This window comes from Staurois parvus, unplaced genomic scaffold (assembly GCF_062004578.1).
Source record: "Staurois parvus isolate SC_StPar_1 unplaced genomic scaffold, SC_StPar_1.0 ptg000410l, whole genome shotgun sequence".
NCBI classification, from domain to species: Eukaryota; Metazoa; Chordata; class Amphibia; order Anura; family Ranidae; genus Staurois; species Staurois parvus.
Window position 1 is genome coordinate 1778025 of NW_028318206.1, and position 22199 is coordinate 1800223.

A 22199-nucleotide genomic window follows, 5' to 3' on the forward strand; every position below is an offset into this window, starting at 1 on the left:
TCAGCTCACACTCTAGCTTTTGTCAGCTCTCACTCTCGTTTTGAACATTCCGCCATTCATTCCTATGGGACCAATTTCACCACAAAAATGTCGATATTTCGTGAACCATTCGGCCAAACGTTCCACAAAGTAATAGCACAGCAATCGGAACAATCCGCACGTTTTGGTATATTACTGTCTATGTAGTGTAAAAACTGTGGGAGGAGTTAGGGTGGTAAATTTGGCTATAATAATAGGAATATATATGTGAGATAACAGTAAGGGGTCGCCATGCAAGAACACTTAACTAAAGGCATCTCTGGACTTTCATGTTTTGGTCTGGCTTTGTCTTCAGTCGGTCAGACCTGACACACAGAAAACAGCCGTAAAGCTCTATCAGTCAGAAATCAGAAACTGTATATTTATTTCAGGTACTTGTATAGCGCCATCAATTTATGGAGCACTTTACACATATATTGTACATTCACATCAGTCCCTAACCCTCAAGGGGTGTACAATCTAAGGTCCCTAACTCACATTCATACATACACATACTAGGGACAATTTAGACAGGAGCCAATTAACCTACCAGCATGTCTTTGGAGTGTGAGAGGAGACCGGAGGAAACCCACGCAGGCACAGGGAAAACATGAAAACTCCAGGCAGAAGGTGTCATGGTTGGGATTTGAACCAACAACCCTAGTACTGCCAGGCAGAAGTGCTAACCATTTAGCCACTGTGCTGCCCATATGTAATGAACAAATCTGCCCCATGGAGATGTTTATTGACTAATTTTATACATGGAGACGGGGGGATGGTGTTAAACTACTAATTTCAAAATTAGATCATTTATAATGTACTTATGACTTTCACTTATTAATCTAAATTCTGTTGAACAGTAGTTCCCCTTTATTATTATTATTATACAGTATTTATATAGCACCAATAGTTTGCTCAGTGCTGTACATTATAGTGGGAGACAGTACAGTAACAATACAATGCGATACACGAGGGGTTCGAGGGCCCTGCTCCTTGGAGCTTACAATCTAGGAAAAATGGTACATTTGGTAAATTCAGTCTCCACCTATGGTTTTGCATCAGATCAGAGCAGTTTATACCTCCATTCTCCATCCATTGTGTCATTCCTGCTGGCATAGTCTGGTCTGATATTCATGTTTAACCAGCACTGATCTTGCCAGTTTGCAGGATTGCCTGTTCCACGGGACACCATGGAACTAATTATCTCGCTGTTTCTTTGGCAGATTGTAGGATGTTGCCTTCGGTGATCCTGGACTTCCCTACCTGACCGTTCCTGAAAGGCACACCAGAGGCGCCTGGGACCAAATCATGCTGTGCCCCTGCCGCAACAAGTCCCGGCTGTTGATTGTCACCATTTTGCTGCTGTCCGTCGTGACCTGGCTGTACCTGTCTGTCGGTGACACGGGATGTGAGTGTAATCTTCACATGTGAGATAAAACATATTTGCCAAGTTTAATGGCTTTTATGGAAAAAAAAACTGTTGTTTACAGATATGGAGAACTGAAGCCCAGATTACATGCACAGTTTAACACCCAGTGTCAGATTGCCCGCCACACTATCACAGTCCCAGTATAGGTCGCTGATCACCGCCATTAGTAGTATTTAAAAAAAGAAAAAAAAAATCCAATATACCATAGTTTGTAGATGCTTTGACTTTCACCCAAACCAATCAATATACACTTATTGGGATTTTTTTTTTCTTTTCTTTTTTTCTTATTCAGAAATTATGAAAAAATTTTTTAATTGGCTATATTGTATAGCAGACAGTAAAATCTTTTTTTTTTTTTTTTTTCCAAAAGGTTTTCATTTTATATAAAACAGTGGCGATCAAATGCCACCAAAGGAAAACTATATGGGTGAAAAGACATGGGGTACAGTGTTGCATGACCGTGCAATTGCCAGTTAAAGTAGTGCAGTGCTGAACAGCAAAAAATGCCCTGGTCCTGAAGGGGGTAAAACCTTCCAGAGCTTAAGTGGCTAAAGTTTAAAAAATTAAAAATACAATTTTTTTTAAAAATATAATACTAAAACTTTAGCTAAAAAAAGGATGAAAAAATTATGAACGAAAACGAATATAATTCACCTTTTATAGCTCAATAGTTCAGTATGGTTAAGTGACGTGTGCACACTATAGAATGTACAGGTGAAACGCGAAAAATTAGAATATCGTGCAAAAGTTCATTTATTTCAGTAATGCAACTTAAAAGGTGAAACTAATATATGAGATAGACTCATTACATGCAAAGCAAGATAGTTCAAGCCGTGATTTGTCATCATTGTGATGATTATGGCTTACAGCTCATGAAAACCCCAAATCCACAATCTCAGAAAATGAGAATATTGTGAAAAGGTGCAATATTCTCGGCTCAAAGTGTCCCACTCTAATCAGCTAATTAAGCCATAACACCTGCAAAGGGTTCCTGAGCCTTTAAATGGTCTCTGTCTGGTTCAGTAGGAATCCCAATCATGGGAAAGACTGCTGCCCTGACAATTGTGCAGAAAACCATCATTGACACCCTCCATAAGGAGGGAAAGCCTCAAAAGGTAATTGCAAAAGAAGTTGGATGTTCCCAAAGTGTTGTATCAAAGCACATTAATAGAAAGTTATGTGGAAGGGAAAAGTGTGGAAGAAAAAGGTGCACAAGCAGCAGGGATGACCGCAGCCAGGAGAGGATTGTCAGGAAAAGGCCGTTCAAAAGTGTTGGGGACTTTCACAAAGAGTGGACTGAGGCTGGAGTCAGTGCGTCAAGAGCCACCACACACAGACGGATCCTGGACATGGGCTTTAAATATCATATTCCTCTTGTCAAGCCGCTCCTGAACAACAAACCACGTAGGAAGCGTCTCACCTGGGCTAAAGAAAAACAGACCTGGTCTGTTGCTCAGTGGTCCAAAGTCCTCTTTTCTGATGAGAGCAACTTTTGCATCTCATTTGGAAACCAAGGACCCCGAGTATGGAGGAAGAATGGAGAGGCACACACTGCAAGATGCTTGAAGTCCAGTGTGAAGTTTCCACAGTCTGTTGATTTGGGGATCCATGTCATCTGCTGGTGTTGGTCCACTGTGCTTCATTAAGTCCAGGGTCAACGCAGCCGTCTACCAGGAGATTTTGGAGCACTTCATGCTTCCTTCCACAGACGAGCTTTATGGGGATGCTGACTTCATTTTCCAGCAGGACTTGGCACCTGCCCACACTGCCAAAAGCACCAAAACCTGGTTCAATGACCGTGGGATTACTGTGCTTGATTGGCCAGCAAACTCGCCTGATCTGAACCCCTCAGAGAATCTATGGGGCATTGCCAAGAGAAAGATGACAGACATGAGACCGAACAATGCAGAAGAGCTGAAGGCCGCTATTGAAGCATCCTGGCCTTCCATAACACCTCAGCAGTGCCACAGGCTGATAGCTTCCATGCCACGCCACATTGAGGCAGTAATTGCTGCAAAAGGGGCCCAAACCAAGTACTGAGTACATATGCATGCTTATACTTTTCAGAGGTCCGATATTGTTCTATGTACAATCCTTGTTTTATTGATTGCATGTAATATTCTAATTCTCTGAGATTGTGGATTTGGGGTTTTCATGAGCTGTAAGCCATAATCATCACAATTATGACAAATCACGGCTTGAACTATCTTGCTTTGCATGTGATGAGTCTATCTCATATATTAGTTTCACCTTTTAAGTTGCATTACTGAAATAAATGAACTTTTGCACCATATTCTAATTTTTTGAGTTTCACCTGTAGATCTAAGGTCTGATTTTCCATTGTGTATCCATGTCTGTCTGAGCTTTGTATTGCACCTTTCAGATGGTCCGTCCCCAGGGGTTGCCGCCCCTCGTTTTCCCTCCAGAGCCTCCTCCCAGCAGGATTTGGAAGTCCGCCTTCAGGAGGCCGAGGAGGAGAACCGAAGGTTGCGCCTGCAGCTGGTGGAGCTTCGAGGCGAAGATCAGGGAACAGACGGAGACAACAGCAGCCAGTGTTCTCAGAGGAGTCTGACGGAGAAATGCGAGGTGAGTGAACCTATGTCTGGTGTTCATCACATCGCTTATCCTCTGTTAAATGTTTACTGACATCCTACGCTTTCTCATAACAAACCCCAACAGCTGCTTCCACAGAGAAATATTTACTCATTCTTCCTTTTGCAGCGGACCAAACAATCAACAGGGGAAAAAACTAGCATTAGCAATGCCCGATGTAGTTAAAGGTGACCGGCCAGGATTCAGAATACCTGTTTGGGAAACCTTAGGTGGAAGTTGTCTTCTAGGCTTTTAACAGATATTAGTTGACCGTCAGAGAATTGTTCTCCACACACGGAGTAGATGATATTGTGAGATGTCCTTTACAGCCATGGTCTCCAATCTGCAGCCTGGGGGCCAGATGTGGCCCTTTGCTTGCCTTTATCTTGCCCATGGTACACTATTCCTTCCACTGATACCAACAATGGTACACTATTCCTGCCAATGACACCAACAGTGGGGCACTATTCCTCCCACCGATACCAACAATGGGGCACTGATACCAACAATGGGGAACTATTCCTGCCAGCGATTCCAACAATGGTACACTATTCCTGCCAATGATACCAACAATGGTACACTATTCCTGCCAATGATACCAACAATGGTACACTATTCCTGCCAATGATACCAACAATGGTACACTATTCCTGCCAATGACACCAACAATGGTGCACTATTCTTGCCAATGATACCAACAATGGTGCACTATTCATCCCACTGACACCAATGATGGGGCACTATGCCTTCCACTGAAGCCAATGATGGGGCACTATTCCTCCCACTGACCCCAATGATGGGGCACTATGCCTTCCACTGACCCCAATGATGGGGCACTATGCCTTCCACTGACCCCAATGATGGGGCACTATGCCTTCCACTGACCCCAATGATGGGGCACTATGCCTTCCACTGACCCCAATGATGGGGCACTATGCCTTCCACTGACCCCAATGATGGGGCACTATGCCTTCCACTGACCCCAATGATGGGGCACTATGCCTTCCACTGACCCCAATGATGGGGCACTATGCCTTCCACTGACCCCAATGATGGGGCACTATGCCTTCCACTGAGCCCAATGATGGGGCACTATGCCTTCCACTGAGCCCAATGATGGGGCACTATGCCTTCCACTGAGCCCAATGATGGGGCACTATGCCTTCCACTGAGCCCAATGATGGGGCACTATGCCTTCCACTGACCCCAATGAGAGGGCACTATGCCTTCCACTGACCCCAATGAGAGGGCACTATGCCTTCCACTGACCCCAATGATAAAGCACTATGCCTTCCACTGACCCCAATGAGAGGGCACTATGCCTTCCACTGACCCCAATGAGAGGGTACTATTCCTCCCACCTATACCAACGATGGGGCACTATTCCTCCCACCTATACCAACGATGGGGCACTATTCCTCCCACCTATACCAACGATGGGGCACTATTCCTCCCACCTATACCAACGATGGGGCACTATTCCTCCCACCTATACCAACGATGGGGCACTATTCCTCCCACCTATACCAACGATGGGGCACTATTCCTCCCACCTATACCAACGATGGGGCACTATTCCTCCCACCTATACCAACGATGGGGCACTATTCCTCCCACCTATACCAACGATGGGGCACTATTCCTCCCACCTATACCAACGATGGGGCACTATTCCTCCCACCTATACCAACGATGGGGCACTATTCCTCCCACCTATACCAACGATGGGGCACTATTCCTCCCACCTATACCAACGATGGGGCACTATTCCTCCCACCTATACCAACGATGGGGCACTATTCCTCCCACCTATACCAACGATGGGGCACTATTCCTCCCACCTATACCAACGATGGGGCACTATTCCTCCCACCTATACCAACGATGGGGCACTATTCCTCCCACCTATACCAACGATGGGGCACTATTCCTCCCACCTATACCAACGATGGGGCACTATTCCTCCCACCTATACCAACGATGGGGCACTATTCCTCCCACCTATACCAACGATGGGGCTCTATTCCTCCCACCTATACCAATGATGGTGCACTATTCCTCCCCCTAATGCCAAAGAGTAGGCATTGTTTACGCTCACTGATGCTGGAGCATTTTCTGCTCCCACTGGCCACAGTCTGACCCCCCTAAAGTCTAAAGGACAATAAACTGGCCCTTTTTGTTTATAAAGTTTGGAGACCCCTGCTTTAGAGGAAACTACTGCCAAGGGTGTATTACCAGGCGAGGAGCCACTATTGCCGACTTCTGAAAATGCTAATTGCCTGGCTGTTAAGCCTGACAGCTTCTATACTTCCCAGTCACAAACCATATACAAGTATACTCATCCAGTGCCCTCACTTCACTCTGAAGGCAACTAGCATTGTAATAAGAGTTTATTAGTGATGGTCCATTCTGCTGGGTACATGTTTACATGAAGAATGCAGGTTCTGGCATCCATACTGAGCACTCCTATCTCTTTGCCTCTCTTTCAGCTTATTCACGTTGCTATTGTATGTGCTGGACACAACAGTAGTAGGGATGTGGTGACCTTGGTGAAGTCCATACTGTTCCACAGGTAGGTAGTCAACTGCATCAAACCCTCCATCATAAGTGCGGGTACTGCCTACCTCCAGCCATATCATAGAACTTTTTGGATAAAGCAGGAAAGGTTTAGAGCTTCAGTGAGGTTTTAATGCAATATTAAGCCCTCCGTTTTTAAGCACTTTATGCAGCTGATTTAATCACTTACTGAGATGCAGCTTCTTTATCTTGTAATCCTTGCCTATGTTCCAGTTTATGCTGGTGCCATGATTACTGCCTCAGGTTTCCTGTTTCAGAGTGGCTCATTGCTCTTGCAGCATCCTATGGAGCAACCCTTGCATGCAGGGACTAGAGATGTCTCCCTACACTGTGTGTATCAATAGAAACACACAGCCTTGTAGCGTAGGATGGCAAGGCACTCCTCAGCTACTCTCTCCTCCCCATCCCTTCACCTAGCTATCAGACTGGAGACTGCACTGCCCACTTTCAACTCTTTCCTGTGAAGACCAGAAGTTCAGAGAAGCAGTGCTGAGAGAGCAGGAGCCAGCAGCATTGAAAGTTGTATACTGCAAGTGATGGAGTAAGACTGGGGAATCAGTGCTCAATGTGTTCAACTAAAAAAAGCTGAGGGTTTAACCACTTCCAATCCAGACACTTTCACCCCCTTCCTATCCAGGCCAATTTTCAGCTTTCAGAGCTGTCACACTTTGAATGACAATTGCACGGTCATGCAACACTGTACCCAGATGAATTTTTTTAGCATTATTTTGAGACCGATAAAATGTTATTTTGGTGGTATTTATTCACCATTGGGGATTTTTTTTTTTGCTATATAAATGAAAAAGTCTAAAAATTTTGAAAAAAATTGTTTTCTTATAAAATTTTGCAAATAAACAATATTTCTTCATAAATCTTGGCCAAAATTTAATCGGCTATCTTTTTAGCAAAAAAAAAAAAAAATAACCTAAATTAGTTTATAATCAAAAATGTATAATTTTTCAAAGAACTTTTTTACATTTTTATTTAATTTTTTTATATTTATTTTTTTTAACATACTGTCACCCTATCAGTAGTGTCACCATAGTGACATTGTGCTACTTGTGGGGGGGGGAGGGGGGTGATGAAGTTTTTTTTTGTTTGTTTGTTTTTTTGTTTTGTTTTGTTTTTCTTTTGTTTTGTTTTGTTTTTTAACACTGATTGCTGTTACACCCAAAAAGGCTGTAAAAGCAATCATTTCTCTTTCTCTCTGTCTGCATTCTTGCAGCCTTTGAGAAATACTGTGTGAGCTGTGATTGGTCACAATTTGTCACATGGTACAAGGCTGCTGTGAATAGCCTTGTACCATGTGACCTCTGTGATCATTCACAGATTTCACACGTAGTAAGCAATGATGTCACAAGTGACATCATTGCTTACTACTATTCATGTGATCACTGATTGGCCAATCCAGTGATCACATGATTGGGACCTCACACAGAGGTCCTGTACAGCGATCGGTGTTCGCTCCCAGGGAGCGCGCACAGCCTGAAAATGCGGGCGCTGTTTGTAAACGGCAACCCGCCCCTGCACTGCTCCCGTCCGGCTGTTTATGTACATAGGCCGAACGGAAGTGGCTAATACTACTTAAGGCTAGGTTCACACATATGCAATTTGCGTTTCTGCATTGTGTTTTGTGGTGCGTTTTGCACATACGTTTTTGACGCTTTTTTGATGTGTTGTACATTTTATTTTTATTTTTTTTGTTGCTAGGCAGATTTAAAACTGCAAAAACCACTACATGCTTTTTTGCAGCGTTCCTATTAAAGTCGATAGAACCAAAACCGCAACTTTTTTGCATTTAAAAAAAGTCCCTGACCCTTTCCAAAAAACGCACTGGGTGAAAACGCAGAACCTGTCCCATTGGAAATCATGGTAAACCGACTGTAGTGCGTTTCTGCGAAACACAAAACGCTGTGGAAAATGCTTAGGTGTGAACCTGGGGTTAAGCTGCGCTATTATTACATATTATTCACAACGGTTTCATTATAACAACATTATCCAAAATATATCACAATATACCTAAAGGTCACTTCACACCGGTCCCTCATTAGAAACGCACAGGGGCACGCTGTACATTTCTGTGCGATTCACATGCGGCTCTGTGCAGTGCGATTTCAAGTCTGTTCAGGCTGAATGGGCTCAAATTGCGCTGCGCCTTAACTAGTGCATGCGCTACTTTTTAAAACGCACTGTAACTGGATCGCATAGCACAAAAGTACCATGCGATCCGGTGCGGCAGGTGTGGGCAGACGCACTGCATTGTCGACCTGCGTTTTGGGGTGTCTGAACATTTTATTGACACCTGTAAAAGCAGTGCAAATCTGTATATAAAATGCTGTAATCAAAATATGGACCAGCAAGAGGGGACAATAAACAGAAAATCTCATGAATATCTCAACTGCAGCGTGTTGTTTACTGTCCCTCCCGTCCTTCCCTGGCTCTAGGATTGACCCTTGTGGAAATGTATTAAATGGCCTGACAAGCATTGCTCGGGAGTGTGAGGCATGCTGGGAGATTTCTGCTGCGCCAATACCACTCTCACACAGTGAGCATGCTCAGTACTCCCTATTGGGCTGTTTGGTCTCATGGGAATAGGTGGGTCTTTCTAGACGGATCAGATGATCAAATTAAACGTGACAATAATGAAGGAATAACGCCGCAGGAAAGGATTTAATGAACTTCTCAACTGCGGCCTTCATGAGCCATAAGACAGGCTGACATTTTATCCCCCTTCACATGTCTGTGCTGGCCGAAGGCTTCAATGATGGAGTGTGCGGGACACATAGGGAGAGATTTACTAAAACTGGTGCAGCTGTGCATGACAGCCAATCGGCTTCCACGTTTTTAATGTCAAAGCCTGCATGGGTCGAATTCCGAACAATTTTTCGATCGAAAATCAAAAACATCGTTCGTTCTGTAATCCAATGGTGTCACCAATGACTTTGAAATTCTGTTGTTTTTTTATGCATTTCCCGGCATGCCCGATAAATGAAATGGGGAGGAACCACGAAAATCAGCCGGTGCCATTGCCCCACTAACAGAGCGAAAATCGGACAATTATTCTTGGGTCCGATTTTCAAACGAAAAAATCATTCGCAAATCGACCCATGTATGGCCAGCCTAAGTGAACAAGCTGACGTTTGATGCAGCTGTGCATGGTAGCCAATCGGCTTCTAACTTCAGCGTGTTCAATTAGGCTTTGACTATAAAAAAACTCTGATTTATAAGTTCAGTGTTTTATCTGTTACGGATCTTTTTGTGTTGCATCTCCCCTTCACAGGAGGAACCCCCTGCACTTCCACCTGATCACCGACTCCGTTGCTTTGCGGATTTTGGGTAATCTGTTCCAGACATGGATGGTTCCGTCCCTTTACATCAGCTTCTATAATGCCAGTGACCTCAAGGTACTATATCCAGAATAGGGGGCAGCTTTATCCATGGTGTCCAATCAGATCCCAGATATCTAAATTATAGTGCAGCATGGATAGCAGGCACCCCATTGGCTGGTCTTGGCATCACCTTCTTCCTACTCTTTTCGCTTTTCTTTTCTCCATTTCTTTTTGCTTTTCTTTTCTCCATTTCTTTTTGCTTTTCTTTTCTCCATTTCTTTTTGCTTTTCTTTTCTCCATTTCTTTTTTTTTTCTTTTCTTTTCTCCTTTTCTTTTCACTTTTCTCTTTTCTTTTCACTCTTTTCTTCTTTTCTTTTCACTCTTTTCTCTTTTCTTTTATTCTTTTCTTTTCACTCTTTTCTCTTTTCTTTTCTTTTTCACTCTTTTCTCTTTTCTTTTCACTCTTTTCTCTTTTCTTTTCACTCTTTTCTCTTTTCTTTTCTTTTCACTCTTTTCTCTTTTCTTTTCTTTTCACTCTTCTCTCTTTTCTTTTCTTTTCACTCTTTTCACTTTTCTTTTCACTTTTCTTTTCACTCTTTTCACTCTTTTCACTCTTTTCACTCTTTTCTTTTCACTCTTTTCTCTCCTTTTCTTTTCACTCTTCTCTTTTCTTTTCACTCTTCTCTTTTCTTTTCACTCTTTTCACTTTTCTTTTCACTTTTCTTTTCACTTTTCTTTTCACTTTTCTTTTCACTTTTCTTTTCACTCTTTTCACTTTTCTTTTCACTCTTCTCTTTTCTTTTCACTCTTTTCACTTTTCTTTTCACTTTTCTTTTCACTTTTCTTTTCACTTTTCTTTTCACTTTTCTTTTCACTTTTCTTTTCCCTTTTCTTTTCACTCTTTTCACTTTTCTTTTCCCTTTTCTTTTCACTCTTTTCACTTTTCTTTTCACTTTTCTTTTCCCTTTTCTTTTCACTCTTTTCTCTTCTCTTTTCACTTTTCTTTTCACTCTTTTCTCTTTTCGCTTTTCTTTTCACTTTTCTTTTCACTTTTCTTTTCACTCTTTTCTTTTCACTTTTCACTCCTTTTCTCTTTTCTTTTCACTTTTCTGTTCACTCTTCTCTTTTTTCTTTTCTTTTCACTCTTCTCTTTTCTTTTCACTCTTCTCTTCTCTTTTCACTCTTCTTTTCACTCTTTTCTCTTTTCTTTTCACTCTTTTCTTTTCACTCTTCTCTTTTCACTCTTCTCTTCTCTTTTCACTTTTCTTTTCACTCTTTTCACTTTTCTTTTCACTCTTTTCTCTTTTCTTTTCGCTTTTCTTTTCACTTTTCTTTTCACTTTTCTTTTCACTCTTTTCTCTTTTCTTTTCACTTTTCACTCCTTTTCTCTTTTCTTTTCACTTTTCTGTTCACTCTTCTCTTTTTTCTTTTCTTTTCTTTTCACTCCTTTTCTCTTTTCTTTTCACTCTTCTCTTCTCTTTTCACTCTTCTTTTCACTCTTTTCTCTTTTCTTTTCACTCTTTTCTCTTTTCTTTTCACTCTTTTCTTTTCTTTTCACTCTTCTCTTCTCTTTTCACTTCTCTTTTCACTCTTTTCTCTCTTCTTTTCACTCTTTTCTCTCTTCTTCTCACTCTTTTCTCTTTTCTTATCTTTTCACTCTTTTTTTTTTTCTTTTCACTCTTCTCTTTTCTTTTCTTATCTTTTCACTCTTCTCCTTTTCTTTCCTTTTCACTCTTCTCTTTTTTCTCTTTTCTTTTCACTCTTTTCTCTTTTCTTTTCTGTTAGTTTTCACTGTTGTGTAGAATTACTTAGTGGTGTTTAGTGAGTTGCTTCCAGCAATTTGTGCCTATGCCCCTTCAAAAACAGAGGTGTCACTTCTGGACCTGTTTGTTCCATATCATAGAGAATCCTCTGGGAAGAGTGACACCATCATTTTGTCTTTATAATGGCTGTAGTAGGTAAAGCTGAACTCCAGACAGATATAAAAGGCACAAATGAGTTTCTCACACTGTGCATTCTCAGAGCCCGCTTCCTTTCCTGGCTGGAAGACATCCAACATCATCTAGTGCCTTACTCTCCCTGACCTGCCCCTTTCACTCATTGGATCTCAGTTCTTTCAATCATGGAGGCTTGGCAATACCTAGAGTGGTCTGTATGCAAATGCTGTCTACCTACTAATGTCCACTCCTCTAGACTGACACCTACCCTTCAAATATTTTTGATTTTCTCCCAAGATCAGGGCTGAGGGATCTTGAAAAGATTACAGAAACAGGGTTCTGTGATGTTTTCGGAAAGCTATGTATAGCACCCTGTTGACTCCTCCCACCAGCCATGATCTGCCTGCATTGTATAGAGAATCATAGGAAGCCAGTTATGGAAAGATTTTATTTTAAAAATGTCATTAGCATGTTGATGACATTCCCTGGCAAAGAAGGAAGGAAAAATAGAAGGAAAAATATAAGCTGCTTAAACTTCAGCTTCAATCTAGTAATACAGTTGATGGATAAGTTCACCTTTCAGTACATGTTTCAGGGTGTAAAATGTAACATTTTACGAAAGGCCCGCCCCCCCCCCCCCCCCCGATCCTCTGTTGTGACAGCTAGCAGGGGATCTTCTTCCCTTTCTAGCTGTCACAATTTAAAAAAAACAACAACCAAAACATGGCCAGCTGCGTCATTCATTCTTGCTGTTCTGTGAATGGGAAGACTACAAGTCCCAAAGCCTTTGTGGCTGTCGGCTTGTAGTTCTCAATGAACTACCACAGCGCTGTTGAGCGCTCTGGTAGTTCATTGATTTTTCCTCTCGTGTAAAACTGTTTGCCCGTATGAGGAGCAAGAACACAGATTACACTGACAGTCTGCAGGAGTCCTGCATGGCACCAGAAATCTCCTGATCGCTGGTGCAATGCTTTCCAAGCTCCCAAAACAAAAAAAATAGTAAATGCACTTTTTTTTTTTCCTGCAAAAAAAATGTGCATTTTTGTATTTTTTGGTAAATGTGAACTTATCCTTTTTAATATTTCAGGATCCCAGAAAGGAGAAAATCACTCACAGAAGCTTGTATAAGGCATTTTTTTTTTAATTTGCTTGGCGAAATCTGGCCATACTTACTTTTCTGTCTCTTCACAGCCGGAGGTCTCCTGGATCCCCAATAAACATTACTCTGGAATATACGGCTTAATGAAATTAACCTTAACCAAAGCACTGCCATCCGACCTGTCAAAGGTCATCGTCCTGGACACAGACATAACATTTGCCACTGACATTGCCGAGCTGTGGGCTATCTTTAGGAAGTTCACAGGTAAATCCTACAGCTGTTTTTTCTTTCCTGTTCAAGTTGCAGGTTTTCATGTTATCTCTCACTATGACCAAGCTCTCCTGCTGTGCACCCTCTACCAAGATGGTATTTTCATTTCCCTGTGAACACCTTAGAAGTGAGGATAAATCTTTCCAGCAGATACACAACCATGTAGTCCCGACCATTGGTTTTTATCTGTTTCCCAATCTGAAGTGCTATCATTTCTTTTTCAATATTTTTATTAAAGAAGTTTTTGTTTTTATAATACAACAAGCTCATGATACGCCCACGCAGGGGCAGAGCAGAACAATAGCATATGTAAGCAGGTACAAATCAGCAGGGTGTATTAGCCAAGTAATGGAACATCCAATGACACCAAGGAGGGACGGCAAAAAGCCAAACCAAATAGTAGCAGCAGCAGTCCATCATATTACCGGGAAAAAAAAAACAGAGGAAAAACCCCTACCGAGAAGTATCCGCTCAGAACATACAGAAAAAAAAGAAAAACCCAAACTCAAAAAAAAAAAGAAAATATAAGAACATAGAAAAAAAGATTCAGGGAGAAAAAAGGGGGTGAAAGAAAAACTAGAAGAGTCACGGATCCAGGGCTAGCACAGGCAACGACTATAAGAGGCCATAACTAGTAGGAGGCAGGGACGGCAGGGAATAATGTATCCGAGGTTCCCAAACCTTAAGGAATCTTGAAGAACGCTAGACTTCTGTTCATTCATCAGCATAGCATTCATCTGGGTCTTCACCCCCTGGAGGACAACTGAAGGGGTTCTCCAAGCATGATCTATAGCACTAAGTGCTTTCATTTCTATCTCTTTCCTCTTTGATAAGATACTTCTTGTTCATGAGACCATGCAGGAGGTGAGGGGAATCCTCTCTAATGGGGGCACTGCTGGCAGCAATACCAGACAGGCTCCAAGGCTTCCCCACACCATCAGACGCTGAAAATGTTGGTTGAGTTCCACTTAATGATGTGTTTGTCTTTTGGTGGCAGGGGACCGGGTTCTGGGGCTAGTGGAGAATCAGAGTGACTGGTATTTGGGAAATCTCTGGAAGAACCACAAACCTTGGCCAGCGCTGGGCCGCGGCTTCAATACAGGTAACGTCCTTTTTATTTAGGTCTATAGCATCACCAGAAGTCCAGCATCTGCCAGTGCAAATTCACCAGTGCATATGTTCTTGCCATTATATTGTTTAAAGGGGAACTCCTTCATGAGAGAATTTGTAAGCTAACCTTCTGACCTCTCCTTTTGAAAATGTGCATTGCCTGGCTGTAATTTTTAGTGGCTTCAGTGCTTTGAGTAGCTGACCCAGAACTGTTAGAGATAAAATAATTCTGAGGATTTTGCTGCATGCTGGTCCTGAGTCTGTGACTTAGAAGAGCCAAGCAATAGGTATATTCAGAAGGAGGTAATCAATGGCTGTGCCTGTGAACTGGTAACGGAAGGTATGTGCTGCACAGGCTACAAGGGAAAGCCTGTGTCCACCACTGAGAGTGCAGGCTATGGAAGGCACTTGTTTCAGCTCCAAGCAGCTGTTCAGTAAAGGATGGATCCCATGAAGCTGCACATCTCTGCAGACCTGCTGGTATTGGAATGAATGGCAGACTAGGCTCCTGCCAGGCCAGGCCAAACACAAATGCTCCTGCGCTTGGGAACCTTTTGGTTTAACTAGTAGTGAGCATATAATAGAGGGTACAGACATCTGGTCAGTTGGCTCTGAGGAAGAGGCAGGTCCTCGAAACGCGTCAGTCTATTGGAAGTCTACACTCCCTATTGCGGTTTTGACCAAGCTGTTCCTTTATGATGTGCCTTTGACTTTACTGTTGTTTGTGAGTACAGCACCTACTTTTATTGTTGTTTGTGAGTACAGCACCTACTTTTATTGTTGTTTGTGAGTACAACACCTACTTTTATTGTTGTTTGTGAGTACAGCACCTACTTTTATTGTTGTTTGTGAGTACAGCACCTACTTTTATTGTTGTTTGTGAGTACAAAACCTACTTTTATTGTTGTTTGTGAGTACAACACCTACTTTTATTGTCATTTGTGAGTACAGCACCTACTTTTATTTCTTCTTAAACATTTTTTATGGTAATGCACTAGGCTCCTGCGCCCTCTGTTTGTTCTTTTTCCTACACATTTCACTCTGCCCCTTGGAGCTTAATCATGTGGAATGGCCATGCCTGTGTTTCTCTCTCATGGGAAAGTGAATATGTAGTACTGGATCATAGGGTTGTCCTATTGGTATCGCTATCCAATAGTTGTCAGTCTGCTGGGCTGGCAGCTTCTACATCCCAGAGAGTTCTGACAGTTTCTTGGTTTGTCATGCAAAACAGATTTATTCAGATTAATGCTCTGCACCACAGATCGTCCAGATACATGTTTAGTCCAGTATACAGTCAAATTATCAAAAAGGGAAGCCGATGAGTTTTGGGGGTCCAAAAAAAGTTCCCTTTATCAGGGCCTGAAACGGAAAACCAAGTATGTGGACTCGCTTGAGGGTGAAATCTTAATAGTACTAGGCACTGGTCACATCAGCATCTGGTTTTCCCATCCAACCACTTACAGCTCAGACGCAGCTTACTTTTTAATCTCTTCCGCAGGGGTCATCCTGTTGCTCCTGGACAAGTTACGTCTGATTGGCTGGGAGGAGATGTGGCGTGTGACAGCAGAGAGGGAGTTGATGAATATGCTGAGCACCTCCCTCGCTGATCAGGTAAGAAGATTGAGGTGATGGCTGTATTGTCTGCACACCCTCGCCTTGTCCCCTATATAATCAGCAGATCTCTCTCTCTCTCCCATCCAGGATATATTCAATGCTGTTATAAAGAGCTCCCCTGGCCTGGTGTATCAGCTCCCCTGCTACTGGAATGTGCAGCTGTCTGATCACACACGCTCTGAGCAGTGTTACAGTGAGCTAGCCGACCTCAAGGTGAGAGCGCTATGGGTTGTTCCCCCTTCATCCTTCCTGTCCCTCTCTACATTGTGCATAGCACGTTCTTCTATCCTGCCACCATTTGTACCCCCCCCCCCCCCCCCACCGACTCAGTCATCATGTTTATATCATTACTATAATTCTATACCAGTCATTGTGTGATCTGCCTTCAAGCAACTCCACCTTTCCATACATTTTTAAAAGTAAAGTAGCCTGGCATGTTAGAAAAACAAAAACAAAAAAAGGCATTAAAGAATCTCTTGTGCTGCATCATTTTCCCAACATTGACCTCAGCAGATTTAATGCACCATGATCTAGAACCAGTCCTCTTCCAGGGTGAATGACACCCAATGTCGTCTAACTCAGATCCTGTGAGCCCAGGCCGTCATAGACACCACCACCCCGGGGGCAGGTTATCACACTGATATTGGCTTACAGAGCTCCTGGAGGGAGCAATGCCTGGAGTTCTGCTCCTTCCAGGCGTAATTACTGCCCACTGATACCGCCAGAGCAATAGAAAGACCTGTAACATTACATGACTGGCCGGGAGACTTGAAGAATAATTTTGTAAAAAACAATAAAGGTGCTAAGACACCAAGAATTTTTTCTGAAATGGACATTTGAGTAGGTACTAGTGAGTTAAACTGACACTAAAGCTTTGTGGGGTTTTTTTTTTTTTTTTTTTTAAATAACAGCTATGGCTATACTTGCCTGGTCTGTGCAGCCCTGATCCTCTTCTTTTCGGGTCCCTGTCAGCACTCATGGCTCATCCCTTTCGAGTAGTGCCCCCCAGGGAAAGCCGTTAGCCCCTGGGGGCACCACTGCGTGCTCGTCCCTAAGCCACTGCTCTGTGTCCATAAGACACCCCCCCCCACTCTCTCTTCATTGGCTCACTGGCTGTGATTGACTGCAGCTAGAGCCTACGGGCTCCTGTTTTCTCAGCCAATGAGGATGAAGAGTCACCAGACACCAGAGGCTGTTGAAAACTTCTCTGGATCGGAGGAGGCTCAGTTAAGGATTTGAGGACTGGGCGGGCCACTGCACACAGAAGGTTTTTTACCTTCATGCTTAGAATACATGAAAGTAAAAAACATTGTCTTCAGAACCACATTGAATCACCAGACAGTTTATTCTATCTCTCAGGGTCTTGACTGGTGAAATCTCTGTGCTGTTCCCTGACCTGCTGTGCCCATTATGAGGGGCTTCCACTCATCCTGCTGGATTTTATATCTATATTATATGCTGAAGGATGTATTCTGAGGAGCTCGAACACACAAAGGTGGGTGGGAATATCTAAAACTACCAGGTGAACATGGATACAATCCAGAATTAAAGCAGAACTGAGTCCCGCTGTACAAAAACTGTGAGCTGCCTGCCTGGCTTTTATTGCAGAAGAGACGTGCACTGTCTGGCCTGCAATAAAGTGCCCCTTCCTGCTTGCCTGCCTTCTCCTCCAGCACTATAAACTGAGCAACGCATGCGCAGCTCAGCTTATAGTGCCGGGCCAGTCTCCAAGTGCCAGGATGACGGCCACCTGTCCATGTGCAGGAGTGACCTCTTCCTCTGCAGGCCAATCAAGAAGCCCAAAGACCATCGCATAGGAAAAGGTGCTGGTGCCGAACCATTGGACAGGTAAGTATGGAGACTTTAGCTTTGCTTTAAGGCAGGGGATTGTTGCTGCTGGGTTATCAAACTCCTAGAAAACCAAGCACTGATTCAGGCCAGTGGGAAATGCCTACAACTTTTATGTAGAGTGACCCTATAAATTGACTTTCAGTAGAACCCCCATAAAGCCTGCACATGAAGCCATGTATTATGGCAATAGTTCATGAATTTGTTGGAAATAAGTCTTATTTTTGGTTTCTTGCTAGGAAGAGTATGAGTCTAAGGAATTTTAATTCTAAATGTTGTCCTTTGTTTCCCCCATGCAGGTGATTCACTGGAATTCCCCCCACAAGCTCCGCGTCAAGAACAAACACGTTGAGCTCTTCCGTACTCTCTATCTCACCTTCCTGGAATATGATGGGAGCCTTCTGCGGCGGGAGCTGATTGGCTGCCCCGGGGACAAGGAGCAGAGCAATGAGGTGGACCTTTGTTATAATTGACATCTACAAACTCTCATTTTTTATTCTGTTCTAAACGGTATTGTCAAATGTACAAATGCTTGCTCAAGCGTGCACCAGAGAGGCTTAGAATAACATTCAATTGGTAAAAATGAGAGCCAGATTGGTGCGCATGCAGGAAGGATACAGTCATGACTCCACTAGTTCTGTATATGATCCTTCAGTGCTCTCTGGCTGTTAGGAGTGTGTCTGATTCAGACAGACTAATTCTGAATTATTATTACATTTGTGTTATTGTGTCTTATAATTGGTGTTCTGTTATCCTGTATGCAAGGAATTGACACAACCTGATCCTGGTCTCCTCAAACACTGTTCTTATTGATTGTGAGTACCATAAAAAGGCATCCAAAGTCAGGTTTGAACAAACTCAGTCTGTATTTTTCCCTTCACTAGCTCAGGCAGGGTGATGCTGAGATCTCTTGGGGGTAGCTTAGGTAGACAGCTGCTGAGATTTCATTGTGGTAGCTCCAGCAAGGGTTTGGTGAGAACTCTTTGGTGTAGCTCAGGCAGGGTGGTGGAGAGTTATACTTGGGGTAGCTTGAGCAGGGTGGTGGTCAGATGTAATTGGGGGGGGGGGGGGGGGTTGGTAAGATCTCCTTGGGGTAGCTCAGGCTGGGTGATGGTAAGATCTCCTTGGTGGTAGCCCAGGGCAGGGTGATGGTGAGATCTCCTTGGGGGTAGCCCAGGGCAGGGTGATGGTGAGATCTCCTTGGGGGTAGCTCAAGCAGGGTGGTGGAAAGATCTCCTTGGGGGTAGCTTAGGCAGGGTGGTGGAGAGATCCCCCCTGGGGTAGCTCAGGTAGGTTAATGGTGCGATCTCTTTGGAGGGGACTCAGGTAGGGTGATGGTGAGATCTCCTTGGAGGTACTGTAGCTCAGGAAGGGTGATGGTGAGCACCCTCTTCTTGAAGGTAGCTTAGGCAGGGTGGTGGAGAGATCCCCCTGGGGTAGCTCAGGGTAGGGTAATGGTGAGATCTTTTTGTGGGGGCTCAGGTAGGGTGATGGCAAACTCCTTGGAGGTAGCTCAGGGCGGGGTGATGGTGAGCTCTCCTTGGAGGTAGCTCAAGCAGGGTGGTGGAGAGATCCCCTTGGGGGTAGCTTAGGCAGAGTGGTGGAGAGATCCCCTTGGTGTAGCTTAAGAAAGGTGGTGGAAAGATCTCCTTGAGGTAGCTCAGGCTGGATGATGGTAAGATCTCCTTGGTGTAGCCCAGGGCAGGGTGATGGTGAGATCTTGGGGTAGCTCAAGCAGGGTGGTGGAGAGATCCCCCTGGGGTAGCTCAGGTAGGGTCATGGTGTGATCTCTTTGGAGAGGGCTCAGGTAGGATGATGGTGAGCTCTTCTTGAGGGTAGCTCAAGCAGGGTGGTGGAAAGATCCTGTTGGGGGGTAGCTTAGGCAGGGTGGTGGAGAAATCCCCCTGGAGTAGCTCAGGTAGGGTAATGGTGAGATATTTCTTTTGCGGGGGCTCAGGTAGGGTGATTGTGAGATCTCTTTTGTGGGGGCTCAGGTAGGGTGATGGCAAAAACTCCTTGGAGGTAGCTCTGGGTGGGGTGATGGTGAGATCTCCTTGGTGGTAGCTTAGGCAGGGTGGTGGAAGGTCCCCTTGGTGAAGCTTAGGCAACGTGGTGGAGAGATCTCCTTGGCGGGAGTTCAGAGCAGGGTGATGGTGAAAACTCCTTGGAAGTACTGTAACTCAGGAAGGGTTATGGTGAGCTCTTCTTGGGGGGTAGCTCAAGCAGGGTGATGGAGAGATCTTTTTGGGAGTAGCTCAGGGCACGGTGATAGTGAGATCTCTTTGGAGGTAGTTCAGGCAGTGTGATGGTGAGATCTCTTTGGAGGTAGCTCAGGCAGTGTGATGGTGAGATCTCCTTGGAGGTAGCTCAGGAAGGGTAATGGTAAGATCTCCTCCTTGGGGATAAGCTGCGTTGCTGCTCCAGGTGGCCAACGAACACTCATGGGAATGCATATACTTGTATTCTCAGGTGATATTAGAGCTTGCTTATGCTGAAGCTGACCGATAACACGTGTCTGAGAAGTTATATTTTACCTGCATAACTGACTACTCCTTTATGTTCATGCCAAGTTTACAGCCCTCATTTTTTTATATTGCACATGCAAGTTGAGCCCTGGGACCATGTAACTCACTCATCTTTCTCCCACATGATATCACTTGTGCTTGGCAGTTAGCAGGTTAGGCATTCGTTGCTGTCACAATGTGTGGGTAGAGAGTTCTCAGCCTTGCTTGGACATGGCATTCCACTACACAGGGCTCAAGGCTTCTTCTGTCCCAGTCTCTGAATGATGCAGCAAGTCTGCAGAAGATGGCTATGTGCAGCTGGTAGGGTGTCAGGTAAGTGAACCATTTGCTTTTTCCTGCATGGGCAGATTCACAAAGTCTTCCCTAGAGAATCACTTTAGTATGTTATGTGACAGGTACACTTCATTGTAGCCCATATCGCTTGGTTGCACTATTCCCAATTGACATTTCTGGACTGTGTACACAGGCTGCTCTGGGACAGCTGGACGAGGAGGACGTCTGTTATGACTTCCGCAGAGAACGATTAGCATCCCACCGTGTCCACCTCTCCTTCCTTCCTCATCGAACACCCCCAGAGGATCCTAATGACATCACCCTGGTGGCTCAGCTTTCCATGGATAGGTTGGTTTGACATGTACATTAAAAACACTTAAGAGTGTGGCTTTTATGTGTTTAAAAGAATTCCTGAAGAGAAATCATTGATGACCTGAAAATGTTAGTTGCTTGACTCTCATACCTTTCTAATGTCTTCTGTACTGGATCACTGATCTGAAACGAATAGGTAGAGAAGGATTTCACTGGCTGGGTGCTTGTTCTAGGTCCGTCTTTCTGAGAGTACAGAAATTAGAGGTATATTAGGCCCCTTTCACATTTGCATGATCTGGTGCGGTGCATTCACACAATATGTCGTGGGTTAACCCTTTGAGGAGGACCAAGGGACGTATTTGTCCCATGTTTTTAATTGTGTGTATCATCTGATTAAGAACGTAAAACTCTTCTTTTTTTTTTTTTTTTGGTTTGAGTCAAAATATTAGTTCTTATCAACAAACAACAAATGGATCTAGCTTTTTGCCAATTATTTCATGAAATGGCTTAGTTACAGCAACTGAAGTGTACGAACTTTAAAAACAAAAAAATTGATTCTTTTGGCGTTCCAAAATCTTGCGGTCCTCGAAGGGTTAACGTGCCTTGCTTTAAGGCGGCCCTCGTTTAAATGGGCTGCCGATGGACCAGAAAACACACCTGTATCATTTGCATTTGCCATGAATTGCTGCCACTGCAACACAGGTGTGTTGGTGATATGGTCCTTTAGTGCGTCCTATATAGCGCCTTCCCATAATACATGTGTGAAGCCAGCCTTGATGCTAATAATCTCATATGATAGGAATGTACAGTTATCACAGTGGTATATAAAGGGAAATGCATGCGCACCCTTTTCCCAGCCAATTGCCTGGTCGTAGCATCTTCTTATGATGTCTTTTATAATAACTTTGTCCAATAAAAACAGCTTTGTAACAGCAATTGCCTGAACCCTTCTCCATCCAAAACACATCAAAACAATGTCTCCCCGTTTTTTCATTTTCTTCTTGTTCTGTTATGATTTGTGATCTTTGTTTTTTTTTTTTTTTTCTTATAAAAGTACTGTACAGTAGGATGAATTTGCTAAAGAAATTAAACCATACCATATCCGTTTCCAAAGAAGAGACAAAGGAGATCACAAAGTGTTTCAGAATGAAAAAGAACAAAATGACGTAACACAACATCATTTAGATGTGTTTTGTATTTCAATGGTTTCTATTAACTTTTGTGAACAATTTAGCAAGAAGGATTAGAGCAAAAGACATGCCCACG

The 22199-nt window shown here is 43.6% G+C and overlaps 1 protein-coding gene across 3 annotated transcripts in view; it reads left to right on the forward strand.

Moving 5' to 3' along the window:
• The window catches only part of LARGE2 (LARGE xylosyl- and glucuronyltransferase 2), a 94697-nt gene that overhangs the window by 66951 nt on the left and 5547 nt on the right, over positions 1–22199 (forward strand). For all 3 annotated transcript variants that reach the window (XM_089686771.1, XM_089686772.1, XM_089686773.1), the window contains exons 2-11: positions 1242–1426; positions 3831–4033; positions 6529–6611; positions 9897–10020; positions 13074–13245; positions 14249–14353; positions 15860–15972; positions 16063–16188; positions 18123–18275; positions 20815–20969. In XM_089686771.1, coding sequence (XP_089542897.1) covers positions 1327–1426; positions 3831–4033; positions 6529–6611; positions 9897–10020; positions 13074–13245; positions 14249–14353; positions 15860–15972; positions 16063–16188; positions 18123–18275; positions 20815–20969 — 1334 coding nt within the window. In that variant the 5' untranslated portion in view covers positions 1242–1326. The remainder of the gene's footprint in view (positions 1–1241; positions 1427–3830; positions 4034–6528; positions 6612–9896; positions 10021–13073; positions 13246–14248; positions 14354–15859; positions 15973–16062; positions 16189–18122; positions 18276–20814; positions 20970–22199) is intronic.